Source organism: Pseudorasbora parva, chromosome 20, assembly GCF_024679245.1.
Source record: "Pseudorasbora parva isolate DD20220531a chromosome 20, ASM2467924v1, whole genome shotgun sequence".
In the NCBI taxonomy this organism is placed as follows: Eukaryota; Metazoa; Chordata; class Actinopteri; order Cypriniformes; family Gobionidae; genus Pseudorasbora; species Pseudorasbora parva.
In genome coordinates this window covers 38,362,177-38,376,947 of record NC_090191.1, presented here as the reverse complement: position 1 = coordinate 38,376,947, position 14,771 = coordinate 38,362,177, and the positions used below count along the sequence as shown (strand labels likewise).

The 14,771-nt window shown below is 38.2% G+C and overlaps 3 protein-coding genes across 4 annotated transcripts; 1 reads left to right on the top strand and 2 right to left on the bottom strand.

The window, feature by feature from the left end:
• Positions 1–5: 5 nt before the first annotated feature.
• Positions 6–2,196, bottom strand: meig1 (meiosis/spermiogenesis associated 1). Of its 2 annotated transcripts, none has more exons than XM_067427370.1 (3): positions 2,065–2,196; positions 1,331–1,485; positions 6–502 (listed from the first exon to the last, which is right to left on the bottom strand). In XM_067427370.1, the coding sequence occupies exons 1-3, from the start codon at positions 2,072–2,074 to the stop codon at positions 374–376; spliced, it is 294 nt and encodes a 97-aa protein (XP_067283471.1). In that variant the 5' UTR covers positions 2,075–2,196; the 3' UTR covers positions 6–373. The 2 variants fall into 2 exon arrangements, with proteins under 2 accessions (XP_067283471.1, XP_067283472.1); XM_067427371.1 differs by lacking the exon at positions 2,065–2,196 and adding an exon at positions 1,707–1,856 and having other exon boundaries at positions 32–502.
• Positions 2,190–6,608, top strand: dclre1c (DNA cross-link repair 1C, PSO2 homolog (S. cerevisiae)). The gene is made up of 14 exons (XM_067427367.1): positions 2,190–2,321; positions 2,452–2,503; positions 3,525–3,609; positions 3,704–3,763; positions 3,834–3,889; positions 3,968–4,069; positions 4,143–4,215; positions 4,299–4,439; positions 4,511–4,612; positions 4,688–4,824; positions 5,144–5,198; positions 5,288–5,376; positions 5,464–5,561; positions 5,644–6,608. The coding sequence occupies exons 1-14, from the start codon at positions 2,213–2,215 to the stop codon at positions 6,492–6,494; spliced, it is 2,010 nt and encodes a 669-aa protein (XP_067283468.1). The 5' UTR covers positions 2,190–2,212; the 3' UTR covers positions 6,495–6,608.
• Positions 6,609–7,830: 1,222 nt separating this feature from the next.
• hspa14 (heat shock protein 14) lies at positions 7,831–14,698 on the bottom strand. Its single transcript, XM_067428049.1, has 14 exons — positions 14,576–14,698; positions 14,322–14,402; positions 13,749–13,831; positions 13,514–13,562; positions 13,035–13,140; positions 12,863–12,953; positions 12,628–12,732; positions 12,378–12,539; positions 11,241–11,396; positions 11,049–11,151; positions 9,430–9,645; positions 9,187–9,336; positions 8,973–9,040; positions 7,831–8,626 (listed from the first exon to the last, which is right to left on the bottom strand). The coding sequence occupies exons 1-14, from the start codon at positions 14,630–14,632 to the stop codon at positions 8,539–8,541; spliced, it is 1,515 nt and encodes a 504-aa protein (XP_067284150.1). The 5' UTR covers positions 14,633–14,698; the 3' UTR covers positions 7,831–8,538.
• Between the last annotated feature and the right edge of the window lie 73 nt (positions 14,699–14,771).

The following is a 14,771-nucleotide window of genomic DNA, read 5'->3' as shown; positions in this document are numbered from 1 at the left end:
TCTGTTATGCTTCTGTTATATTGTTTGTTATACAACATATGCTGTCTTTTTAAATGGTGTGCTGCATAACTAAGGAAAAGGAGCAAAACACCTAAATGATATAAATTTACCTTTGTAAGTGCGTGCATATACCATTACCAACCTGTTTGACTGGTTTTGTTCTGGCTTTGGAGGGTTCCATAAAGAGATGAAAGTGGCTATTCACCATTAAATATAAAACATCAAATGGTTCACATGAAACATGTTTATTTAGACAAAAAAAATTATTCGTAAACTTACATTAAGAAAACAGCAAGACATCACTGATCATGAGTTTTCTAAAGACAGCATTTCAAAATGACAATGGCATAAGAGCTGGTTGGGTCGGGAGTCGTCAGTACACGTACACCTTCACTTTATGGACCTCTCGGTCTTCACACTCCCGCTTTCTGTTGTAGTAGTAGAATGTATTATCTCGACGCTGAAGCTTCTTCACAAACCCAGTGTCTGGCCAACGGTCAATCTGAAAGGACAACACAATATTCAACAGGAATTCAGGACTGTGTTGGCAGTAAATTACAGTAAAGTACTTATTAGAAATGAATAGACTAAGAAGGAACACTTTTTTTGATAAAACATAGCAAAAAAACTTCCATTGCTCCATGGTCCAGTTCTGATGCTCACTTGCCCACTGTCTGCACTTTCGGCGGTGGACAGGGGTCAGCATGGGCACCCTGACTGGTCTGCGGCTATGTAGCCCCATACACAACAAACTGCAATGCTCTGTGTATTCTGACACCTTTCTATCAGAACCAGCATTAACTTCTTGAGCAGTTTGAGCTACAGTAGCTCATCTGTTTGATTGGACCACACAGGCCAGTCTTCGCTCCCCGTGCATCAATGAGCACTTTTGACAGATAGACACTGACCACTGCAGACCAGGAACAGCGCACAAGAGCTGCAGTTTTGGAGATGCTCTGACCCAGTCGTCTAACCATCACAATTTGGCCTTTTTCAAACACGCTTGCCCATTTTTCCTGCTTCTAATCTAACACATAAACTTGCTCATTATGTTCACTTGCTGCCTAACGTTAATATATCCTACCCACTAACAGGTACCGTGATGAAGAGGTAATCAGTTATTCACTTCTCCTTTCAGTGGTCAAAATGTTTTTCCTGATCGGTGTATATATGTATAAGTTATGTGTGTGTCATTTCTTGCATGAATATTATAACAATTGGTTAAACAAACATATAATAATAGTAATAATGTTATTATAATGGTAAAATAATGAATTAAAGTTATTATAAAGTGATTTCAAAGAGATGAAGTGTGTGTTAGTTAAGTTACCTCGACCTGTTGTATTTGTCTGTACTCGAGCTCATCTCGGTATCCCGCCTGCTGGAACCGGTACAGGTTCTCCACCTCACCTGTCCACTGCTTCGCGCGGCTCATGGACTTCGGCTTGGCCTTATCATCCATTAAAACTGAGTAGGACATGATTTCTGTGTATGATAAAGACATCACACACTAGTTACTTTCTTTTGGAATAAATACATTTTGAGCACAGATTCTACTATAGTACAAAATCAACAAGTCAAATCAGCGTATCACGTTCACAACAATATGCTCAAATTCTAGTTATAGTAATCTAGTTACTCAGAAGATATTAATTGACAAAGTGGTCGCTATTTATCACTAATAATGTTTTTAAATACAAACTTACATTGACGTGTGTTAAAAGGCTGATTTGTCAACTTGGTCGTCTGTTTGAGCGGTGTTGCGCATCGTTTCCTAGCAACTTAGGGTGAGGGTACAATGACCAATAGAAAACATTCCCGGAATTCCACAGTTTGGTTGGCCAATCAAACCTATACCCGGAAATACCCTACACAAACGGACCAAACTGTTCTTGGATACACAGATATTTATGAAACTTTGTTCACATTTTTCTCTCAGTGTGATATTTTATAGTATACCGATTGCTGTGGCTTTTTGCAACGTTATACGGATGTTTTTTTAGTCCGTTAGATGTCGCTGTACAATTTAGACTATCGGGTTACAGTTGTTTATTTCCGACTCACGTGGTTTCATGCCAAAGCGATGCCAGGAGGAGGAAAGACAGATGCAGGGGTGTCTCGAGCCCAGAAAGAGACTGAGTTTGGCCAGTGATGCCCTGAGGGTTTAGATGGATTTTGAGTTCTTCATCAGCTCAAACTCAGTGCCGTCAGCATGAGCTCGTTTGCTGGACGCATGAAGGAATATCCCACCCTCTCCCTGGACAGGTTTGACCGGGAGAATCTGCACGCCAGAGCTTATTTCCTCTCTCACTGCCATAAAGGTGCATATGTATTGTGACATCGCACCGGATCCTGCTTATGCACTTTTCAGACAGCACCAATGACTAAAATGGTTTGCCAGAATTATGATCAGTGATCTGACACATATCTGTTGATGTTTATGTTTAACAGATCACATGAAAGGGTTGAAAGGACCTTTACTGAAGAGAAAACTGAAGTTTAGGTGAGTGATGGTTGTACATAATCCAACATAGGAAACATCCTCTTATTATTTTTAAGTTTCATTGTATTGTTTATAAAGTACGTCATACATACATACATATATATATATATATATATATATATATATATATATATATATATATATATATATATATATATATATATATATATATATATATATATATATATGTGTGTGTGTGTGTGTGTGTGTGTGTGTGTTGGTGTCAGTTCAATTTTTTGTAAACGAGTCTAGCTTTTTTTTTATGAACATTGACTTTTATCAGTTTTTTTTTTTATCGAATATCTTTTTTTTGTGGTATTTTTAGCCATTATCTAATGTTAAACATTATTTAAACAATTTACATTTCAACAGATCTCAAAATTAATATCTTTTTAATATTGTACATTATAATGTTAGGATGACAGGATACATTTAAGATGTTAGGATAAGTTTACCTTACCAAAACAAGTAATTAGTTACTGTACTGAGTATTAAAGATATAAGCAACTTTTACTCTCTACCTATCTACATTTTTGAATAAGTATATGTCCTCATTACTACAAAATATTTGTGATTACTCATCACAAAAGTATTTGTGATGAGTAATACTGCTACTGTTACATTTTGCATGGCACCTTTTCTGCAGAAGTTTATTTCTGCCTCTCAATAAGTAATTTTGCCAACAACAGAGCATAAATGCCCTAATCGTATAAGATATAGTATCTTTTAGGTGGCTTTTATAAACATGCCTACGAAACAAAAAAGCATTACTGGGGTGCATCTTGAGACAAAACAATGGCACTAACCTATTTTATGATATGCTAGTGAAAGTTGCTTTCAGCTAAAACAGCTCAAACATGCATTTTAGACTGGGACTAGCTTAAGACTTGCACTCAAACAGTACTGAAATTGGTGACTTGAAAGGTATCTGTACTTTTACTCAAGTTATGGTTTTCAACTACTCTTAACACCTTGTATATATGTATATTTGACAAAACATTTACAAGTTTGTCTCCATTAGTTTAACAGTGAAGCTGTACTGCTCGTTTGTCACAAAGGAACTTTTGCTTAGTAACCCAAAATATGCATTCTGGGAAGATCACATTGTAAGTATTCTTTTCAGTCATGCAATTTTTCCATAAATTATTTTTTCTAACAGTTAAACAGTCTTGATATGAGAGCCTCTGCATTTCATACTAGGTTCCCCTGGAGCTGGACAGTCCAACGCACATATCTCTGATCGATGAAATCACTGGAGAGGTGGGCGTTTACCTCCTAGTTTATTCTTTTGAGTGATTTTGAGTTGATCCGAGTTTATTTTTCTCTTCAGTCAGAGGATGTCGTTGTAACTCTGCTTCCAGCGGGACACTGTCCAGGATCGGTCATGTAAGCAACCTCTGCAGAACAAGCGCAGAAGCATGCATTAAGAGAGTCCATTTAAACACATTTTATCTCTTAACACAGGTTTCTTTTTGAGGGAGCTCAGGGTACAGTGCTCTACACAGGGGACTTCAGACTGGCTGTCGGAGATGCTGCAAGAATGGAGTACTTGCACTCTGGAGACAGGTATTCAGATATCAGATATGTAAAACAACACATTTTGTAGATGATAATACAATTTAACGTGTCTGTGCTGCAGGGTGAAGGACATTAAGAGTGTGTATATCGATAGCACTTTCTTTGATCCCAAGTACCATCAGATCCCTAGCAGGGTAAGAGTTTACACTTACCTGCATTATATCATACAGACTTGAGACCGTTGTATATTTCCACAACTGTTTTCCCACTGTTTTAGGAGGCTTGTTTAACAGGGATAAGGCAGCTGGTCCAGAATTGGATCTGTCAGAGTCCGTATCATGTCGTCTGGTTAAACTGCAAGGCAGCGTACGGTTACGAGTACCTCTTTACCAACTTGGGACAAGAGTTCAGCTCACAGGTCAATGATTGTTTTTTCCTTTAGTTCGTTCTGCTTCGTCTTAAAACATTAACAGCATTTCTCTACTACAGATACATGTGAACAGCTTGGAAATGTTCAGAAAAATGCCTGATATTCTGTGTCACGTGACCACCAACCGCGCAACGCAGATCCACGCTTGTAGGCACCCCAAGGTAGATATGACATGGTCATGTACATCCTGAACAAGTAGTTGTAAACGGAGATCACATTTGTGGCTTTTTCCATAGGATGAGGAGTTCTTCAGGGCTAACAGGTTACCTTGCGGCACCATTGCTCCAGATGGCACTCCTCTGAAAATCATCAGCATCAAACCCTCAACAATATGGTTTGGAGAACGGACCAGAAAGACCTCTGTCATTGCCAAGTGAGTCAGGCTGGACCAATGTAAAAACTCTGGGTGCAGACCATTATTTTTATGTTATGGCCAATATTAAGTCGTTTACAAGGCACCATTTTCCACTAAAAACGTTAAACTTTGTGTGTTTGTCCGCTCATTTTACAACAGCATTTTCAGGGCCTGAAACCGTAAAAACAGGTTTCAAAGTGGAAGTTTCTGAAAATTTCTTAAACATGAAGTTAACATCACAATGTTAGAATATACAGTATGAAAAATGGATAATAATTTTGTTTCTTAAGTTAAAAAATGTACATGACATTTATTCACTGACCATCTTTCTTTTTAGGATGGGGAGCAGTTCCTACAGAGCATGCTTTTCTTTTCATTCCTCTTACTTGGAGGTAAGAGGAATCTCACTTAAAATATTTTGCATACATGACAGCATATGCGGTGCTAGCATATCATAAGTCTGTCTATTTCTGGTGACTAGGTTAAGGACTTTCTATCCTACATCTGTCCTGTTAACATCTACCCTAATGTCATTCCGTTGGGCAAGACACTAGCGGATGTAACAGACCTGTAAGGATCGATCCTGCTTTATTTTTCTACCATCATGTTGTCATAAGACTCTAGATACTTCCTATAAAATGATCTTTTTAAATTCAGGTTGAGGCCATTGTGTAGAAAACATACTGGAAGGGAAGAGATTGTCTACAAACCGCTTGGGACCCTTAAAAGAACCAGAAAGAGGAGCACATCAGAAGGTATGAGTAGTTTTCATTATTCAAACTTTCAGTATTCATCATTAACACCGTTACCTTTGCTTATAAACTTCTTTCCGCCAAGGCTCAGACAGTAATGACGACTTGTTTGATGAGGTTTCCACGGCTCCGAGGCGCCGGAAGATGACAGTGCTTGATCTGACCCAGATTACAGTTAGTGCACAACCACGTAGTCCTAATAAAGATTCTCATGATACAGACCAAATGTACTCCCTCATTCAGCCCTGTCCCTCCACACACTCGACCAATTACATAGACTGCACTGAATCAAATGATGATGATGACGATGATGAAGATAATCCAGAGCAATCTCCTGTACCATCTGGTCTCGCTCCACCTCCTCCATCTTGCACAGAAATGCCATGCTCAAAACTGACTCGTTTGGACTCGTCCCAATCCAAAGTCGCTAAGCCTTGCTGGGAAAAGTTCTTCAAGGCAGAACCGGTGTTGACGGACGAAAGCGAGTTGGATAACAGTCAGAACAGCCACAACACTCAGACACTCTCCACCGAAAACACAGCGTCCCAGTCGCCTGAGCTGTTTCAGGATGAAGAGGAGGATGACAACATCTCCGTTCACATGACTTCCTCTCAGTCCACTCATATATCAGACGCAGGGACGGAGAGCCTCAGTCAGATGGACACCGTTCTTGTCCAAGTGGATGAAAGTAAAGCCGTTATTAGTGAGCCGTGTAACCGAGGGAGTAACGGTGAGGTGGTGTCAGATGTGATTGACAGCTGTAACGCTGAACACAAGACGGAAGAAGCCGTGGAGCCAAAATCAGACTCGCAGGTGTCATCGGATTTTGAGCTTCCACCAACACCAGGGTCCAAAGTCCCACAGCCAGAAGACCTGAAGGACCTCTACAGGAAGCTGGCAGCAGGAGAGGAAGTGGTCATAAGGCGAATTGTTTAATTTCATGTTTGTTCAATCGAGTATTATTTTCTGGTTTGTTGTACGACAGCTTACCTCATGCAGTTTTGTACCTTTTATAAATGCTGAATACTTTGTTTAATAAACTAAAAGTTCTCAAGCAAATATGTATGTTTTCTGTTTTATGGTTGAAAAACTTCAAATGAAAATTAGAAATGTTGCCTTGGCCATTAATTGAAATCAAGTTCAAGTTGAAGTACTGAAATGGATAAAACCAAAACCGAAATAAAAGTAGCTAAATAGAAATATTAAAAATTAACTACAATAAACGTTACAAAAGCACACATTTAAAATATTATTGTAAACTAAAGTTAAATTAAAAAATAAAAGCAAATTTATAAATATTAAAATAACATTCACATTGTATCGGAATTACAAAATGACAACTCAAAGATTTCATCAAATTATCACTCAAATCAGCACTGGCGTGTGTGAAAATGTCATTTGCCAGTTGGACGGTAACATGATTTCTCACAATGCAATCTTGTGAGAACATTGTCAGGCTAGTGCTTTCATCATGAAAGTTTAATCCTTGCCACTTTAAATATTCAAGCACAAGATGACGCAAAAGGCAACTCAATTCGTTACTCACATGCGTGTGGGAAGCTCTTATCAGAAAACTGAACTGTGCTCTCTTTCACATCGTCTTGTGCTTGAACGGACAAATTCACACAAATTTACCAACAATTATGTTATCTATTAAACAGTCAGTTATGACTTAGATGAACATAAACAGTAGAGAAAGTAAATGCATGTGTATCAGTATATTGGATCCGTGCATTTGGTCAGCAGCCTAATATATCTGCTGCTCAGTTTTTTAATGTTAAACAAAGAAAACAAATTAACTACTCTTGCCTAAATAACTTTTGTAACTTTAATAATGATTCATCCCCGTTCGATTTACACAGCAAAGACTATCCAGTGTTATTTTACATTTGATTATTTTATTCAATGTCTCTACCTTAAAACTGCCGTTCCTTGTCTTTAATTATGTTGATATAAGTTAGGCTAGTAGTTTTAGCAGTGGTATCGAAATTGAATTAGAGAATTATGAATTTTCACTGGTAACTACAATTTGTGTGTCATAACTTTAAAGAAATATATAAATTTATTAAGTCACGAGGATTGTCATTGTCAGGTGTGACAAAATGCGCAGCTTTCTTGTTAATAAAAGTAAAGTGTTTTACATACTACATACATTTGCACAAAAAGTTTTAGAAAACATATTAAAGGAAGTTTAAAATTTGAATCATGTCACTACAAAAATTCCGACCTCACCTGACATTCATGCAGCAAGTATCTGAAAATAGACTCAGGGTTTATTGCGTTCAGTGATCTTTATTGCGTGCTAGTTACAGATGACAGCTTTTAAAACGATACTTTTGCACCTGCTCACTGTGACTGCAGCAGATTAGCATCAGTGAGCCACACAAAGACTGTACAACACCACCTGCTTCTCAGGCTCTACATTAGGTTGTGCATGCTTTAAATGGTATCAGCAAACTCCACAGGTTGCCTGTCACATCTCTGAGTCCAAACAACTCATGATTAATCTAATGGTGTGATGCAGGTACATAAAGGCACATGGTAAGAACAATTACTGTTAACCTGCTGGTCAGACAACAGGCTTAAACAAGATGACTGCAGGTAAAAAAAAAAAAAAAAGTATACAAATAAAACTGGATATTCATTTAACAGGATAGCTCACCCCAATAATGTCATTATTTACTTACCCTCATTCAAAACCCGACAAGGACAAAAAAAAACGTCCTGGTCATTCCTTTGTTGTTGTCCAGCAAAAGCTGCAGAACAATTCTACTTGCATGTTACCAAAGTAAAATACAACATGGGAACAAGTAAATCATTTTCTTTATGGGGTGAACTATTCCTTGAACTGAAGCAAACATGTTCGAGTTCTTGTTCGGCTAATGTCTAGAGGAATCTAGAGCACAGGGAAACCTCAATCAGCATGAGATGCAGGTGTTTAGGTTACTGTATGGCATTAGGTTGACAGCGTGATTGAAGGTTAAGAAGCTGCAGCAGCTGTTGCTATGGTTATAGCCTCAGATCTGCCGCTTCCCTGCTCCGTGCACGTAACGTGCAGTGAACCGTCTCTGAAAAGGAAACCAGAAAATGTTCACATAAGGAGAAGACCTTTATGAGTAGTTGTGAAGTGATATTACTGAACTTCAAGTACATAACACTGTCATAACACAAGCTACAAAATAACAGCAAAAGAAGAGCTGCACCATTACTCTTACACAATTAAAAGATCGGGATCTCAATTCAAACAGCCATTCAAGCTTTTCCTAAATAAACCTGCCCCTTAGACCTTAACTTAACCCATGTATTTACTTACCTTACACTACTCAGTACACAAAAAGCAATCAATTGAAATTTCTTGCAACATGAATTGAGTGCATCCTTGCTGAATAAAAGCATTCATTTATTTTTCATTACCTCTTCATTGTCAGCACTGTGACAAAGTCATGCAGCTCCTCTTGAGGTTCCAGGTCTCGAAGTACAATCTAGAAAAATAAACCAGCATCACACTGAAAGTTAATACGTTTAAAGTGAAATCAGCCAAAATGTTTTAGCACACAATACAAGCTGAACATCAAATTCAGCATAATGTTACGCTTGTACTGAAATGTCTGTTAAAAGCGGTGCCAACCTGTGCGATTGGTTGCTGTGCCTGGTAAAGCTCCAGACTGACTGATGACAGACTGCCAGGACCCTGCAGCGTGTGCTGACGGCGGGCAGGGAGAGGTGTGCCAGATGGAAACAAAACCGTGAAAACCTCCGCTCCGGAGTCATCCACTTCCTGAAAGACCATGACACAATCTCCTGATCAATATGCTCTTATGTGCTAAAACACCACAAAACGAAGCACTATCGCTCATTTGAAGCTCCTCACCTTAACCGTGATGTCGCTGGCACAGCAGTCCACTGTGATGGAGTCTTCTCCGAGCGCCAGGCTGTCTTTTCCGACCAGGATGCCCGCCTGCATGGCAGCACCGACCGGAATCACCTCGTCCGGGGGGATGGAGTTCAGCAGCTCCACGTCTAGGAACAAATCCCGGATCATCTGTTGCAACTTCGGGATACGAGCTGATCCTCCACATAAAACCACCTTAGAAAGGAAGCAAACTGGTTTAATATGCATTTAAGGCTTTGCGATGCCATTTTTGCTATAATTAGAAGTAAAACACTGAAATCTATTATTTGGACAAGAGAATTTGTAAAAGGCTCAGTACTTATGATAATTTTCATGCATGAAAAATGGATTAATATCTATAGCTCTCTCTACTGGTCACACAACTGTTTTAAACAAGACCTATCATGTTTTTTGTTATTTATTTATTTGTATCTTTCTTGAGTGTGTAATGTTGCTGTTTGAGCATGAAAAAGGTCTGCAAAGTCCCTCCGAAGACAGTTCTTCTCTATGTCAGGGACAGTTTCTGAACTCCCCGAAACACCTACATTGTAGTCTTGAGTTTTCTCTCAGGAACAAAAACACGTCAAGATATTCCTTATTTAAATAATTTGCACCCAAGGCTTACACAAAATAAAGGGGCGGAGCCTGGCTGAGTTAGTAATGTGTTAAAAACTCACGGTTATGGGAAGGGGCGTGACATTTCCCAAACACACTCGAAGTGATTGACCAATCACAGCACACTGGTGCAGCTGACCAATCAGAGCACATTGCGGTTTTCGTAAAGGAGGGGCTTCATAGAGACAGGAACTAAACAGGGGTGTGGTTCCCATACAGATGCAACTCCCTGCATTGTTGTTGAAACTAAATAGCTAGTCATGAGTGTTTCCCAAAACCAAATCTTTTGAGCCACTTTTGAGCAATATAGGACTGTCGTTAATGAGGTCACATGCAAGTGGTGAAGTAAGACCTGCTGATAATTCATCAATTCGACATTGCAATTAATGCACTTAATATTGTAGTTATTTACATAAACAACTTCTTTTTTTTTTTGCAGTATTTGGTGTACACTTTACTTCCTTATGCATACGGTTCATTCAGAAAGCTGCTTTCTCCACTTAACAAATTTTGGACAATGCTGACATTATTTGATGTTTGATTCATTTCCTCATCTGTGTTCCTTGTACGCATTTATCCAAACGTCTCAAAAACTGATTGTTGACACGATAAAATACTGTATATAGATTAACACATGATTTATATATAATTAAACAAGAAACTTGTCTTCTAACCACAGCTCAAGAGCTGCAGCTCAAACCATGTACATTTGCAACACTGTTTGCAAAAGTTTACTTGAAATACGATTTCGGGAAACGGCAAATTGTTCAAATAATCTGGTAACGATGGAACTTGCGACAATAGTTGGATCACAATGCTTTTGGGAAATGCAGCCAGAGCAGTACTCACAGACTGGGAAGAGAGAGATGCTTTCAAAAGAAGGGTTTTTTTAAGCATGAAAACATATTCTAGTAGAGCCCAACAACAAAACCAAGACTTTATAAAAGAGCACAATACGGCTCCTTAAAAGATAGTTGTTTTACCGTGTTGACATCAGAGGTGGACAGGTTTACTTGCTCGAGGACACTTTTAATTGGCTGAATGCTCTTAGTCAAGAGGCTGGAGCATATCAGCTCAAAACGGGCTCTAGGACAGAAGCATATATGACATGCAGATATGCAACAGGTACAGTTTTCTCTCTAATACTGATTTGATTGAAAATAACTTCAGCTCACCTGGACACATTACACTCAAAATCCATGCCGTCATAGAGCGAGTCCACAAAGCAGTTGGCACTACCCAGGGTGGAGAGTGTGTGCTTGGCCATATCAGCACTATTCATGAGCTTCATCATCGCCCTGGGGTTACCCGTCACATCCTGTTTAAAAGTCCTGGAGACACACATGAAAAACAAAATGAGAAATAGGTTTCAAATTTTATGTTTAAAAATATTATACACTACCATTGAATTTTGCGGTCAGTAAGATTCCCTCAAGTCTTAATCATTTAAAAGACATTTATTGAAGACATTTATAATGTTACAAAATATTTCAAAGAAAATACTGTTCTTTTGAACTGTAAAGAATCCTGAAATCAATTAAATACAGTATATTCAAAATTTAAATTGATTTTAAATTGTAATATTTTACAATATTACTGTTTTTATTGTATTTCTGATCAAATACTTTTAAACATTTTTTTTTACAAATCCTAATCCGAAACTTTTGAAAAGTAAGCATCAGTAAGTATGATTTTATAATACACACATCTCAATATTAAATATTTAAGTGACACTTAACAATAAGGTTTCATTAGTTACTCAACTGTTAACTAATGTAGTAAACTAATGAACTGCACATTTATTAATGTTATTTTCAACAATTACTAATACATAATTCAAATCCAACATTGTATTGGATAACATTAGTTAATGCACTGTGAATTAACTGTATTTTTATTAACTAACATTAACAAAGATGAATAAATACAGTAACAGATTTATTGGTCATGGTTAGTTCATGTGTTGTTAAACCATGTTAACAAATTAAACCTTGCATTTAATTAAAAAAAATTGTCATTTGCATAAGCATGTAAATAATTTAAGCTTTTTAATTAAACTTTACAATTAAAAGGTGCTTCATTGCATCTGATCCATGATGCAGAAGTACATGCAAAAGATCAAATTCATAAATAAGAAGTTTGGCACCAGCCAATGACTAGAGCAGATTCAAATTTTAAAAAGGCCAATATAAGTATTCAAAATAAGAAGTTGTTAGGCAACTGTAAACAACCTATAGTGCAGGGTCTTCAAAACAAAACCATTTCCTTTATAAGAATAACAAGAAAATAAAGCACTGGGGACATGAACTGACTTTTTGAACTCGGCAGCGAGGTGCTGTGCGAGCTCATGTGTGAAGCTCTCTCCTCCCGTCCTGTGATCGGTCTGTGTGGCGAGCACACGGTACATTCCACTGTTCACCTCCAGGACGGTGACGCTGAGCGACGTGCCTCCCAGTTTGTACACCAGGACATGACTGTGGATGAAAAAAGAAATGAGAAAGAGGATGAGGATTGTGAGGAGCTCAAAGAAACTTTAACTCGGACGATGGCCAAACCCTGTACCTTTTTCCTAACGTTGAGTCCTGTCCGATGCCATACGCTAGAAGGGCAGCAGAGGGCTCGTGAATCAGCCTCAGCACGTCGAATCCGGCACTTTCTGCAGCTTGCCTACAACACAGCACCGATTCTTATAAAACCTCTCCCCAGACACAGCTTCTGGAGTTAGATAACCGTGTTACATCATTTGAATTCATTAGCATTCATCTGGCAATGTTTCACTGACACTTCAACTACATACCTTAGTGCATTCTTCTGCACCTCTCCGAACTCAAAAGGCACTGTTATGACAGCATCTTTCACATCCGAACCCAAGGCTGACTGGGCCGTCTCTGCAGAGAACGTAAAATGATTATCAGTGCGTCACATTAAACACACTGTCTATGAAAGAAAGTGAAGCATTCAGACAATACCTTTCATTTTATGGAAGATCAATTTAGCTACATCTTCAGGTGACACATACTTGGTTGTCTCCCCCATGTCGATTTCATATCTGGGCAGGTCATTCTTGTTGACAACCTGGGAATGAGTGAGAAAATACACCCCTTTTAAATGAGCAGATGTAGGTATGGTTACTGTTGTGTTTTTCCCCCATCTGTCAGTATTTAAAGGGATAGTTCACCCTAAAATGAAAATCAAGTCATCATTTACTTCATCAATCATTCTGTAATAGCTTTGCATCTTTTTTTAAAAGCTTGATGCTAGTTGCTATTCACTGTTATTATAGGGTCGAGCATTAGCTGGACCATATAATTTAAATTGGTGATTTAAATTTAATTCTCATTTTGTGGTCTGAAAAAGAAAGACGGGCATTTTGCATTACCAGGGTGTGTAAATGATGGCGTGATTGATTTTTGGATGAACTGTCTCTTTAAGAACAGCATGTACTTACAATGCATTTGCTTTCTTCTCTGTGTGTCTGAGCATCTGGGTCATCAAAGCTGTCAAACACACAAGTCCAATGAACTTATATTATTATTATTACTTATCTAAATGTGTTTTTATTTAAGATATTGCTATGCTGGCGGTAAAATGTGAATTATTGAATTACTGAATGATCTGAAACAGCTTTATTGCATGTTTATTTAAATATGAAAACACCAGCGTGCGCGACAGGAAATAAATACCGTCTGCCAAGGATCTGCTTCACTTTGACAACCGTATTGGTGGCATTTCGTATTCGGCCCTGCTTAGCGGCGATTCCCACTATCTAGAAAAACAAATTAATGAAACAAAATCATCAGACCTTTTCAAATCATACAACTGAGTCAAGACATCTTACATCCCTTTAATATTTCTAAAATTCAGAAAATACTGAAATGCTTATTAAAAAATATGATTAAAACTTGTCTGCTGGCAGGATTTAGAAAAGCTTTGGCCACTTTTCATCCTAAAAAAAAACAACAGCTGGCCCAATATCCCCAGCAGCGTCATATTAGATTATATTATACTAAATAAATACCATAAGGTAATTATAACTGCAACAAAAACATTTAATGAACCAGCTTACACAATACAAATGAAATGAATAGTCAACCATAATATTCAATAAACAACAGATATGTTTTGCAGTTATGTATTTAAGTTTTGGTTAAATCTTATGTATGTATTAAAGGCTGTAACGTTATGTTTTTGGTGCTGATGAGAGAGCTGTATTATGATTATGACTTCATTCATTCCCAGAAAGCCTGGTAAATTACCTGTTCAGTGTCTCTGTATGCGACCACAGCTGGAGTGACTCTGTCCCCCGCATCATTGGCCACAACATCTGCTCGCCCATCCTATATGAAAACAATTACACTTATTATAATGTATTTTTATCTGGTATGGCTTGCATGTCACGCCATAATCTATTCAGCACCATTAACAAGTACTATTAGATGCTTTAATTTATTGTCGGTATATCTGCGTTTGTTCAAGAAACTAAAATGATGTATACGCATAACCAATTCACCTTAAATACGGCAACACAGGCACATGTGTATCCAAAGTGCACTCCGATGGCAGCCATGCTTCCGAAGATTTCTACCGGAAGCCGGTAATCATATGCAAATGAGAAGGGATGGGCGTTCAAATGACTGGCGTAGACGTTAGCCAATCAAAGCGCCTCTGAGCTGACGTCGATAGGAACGTCAAGAGAGCAGCGCCTG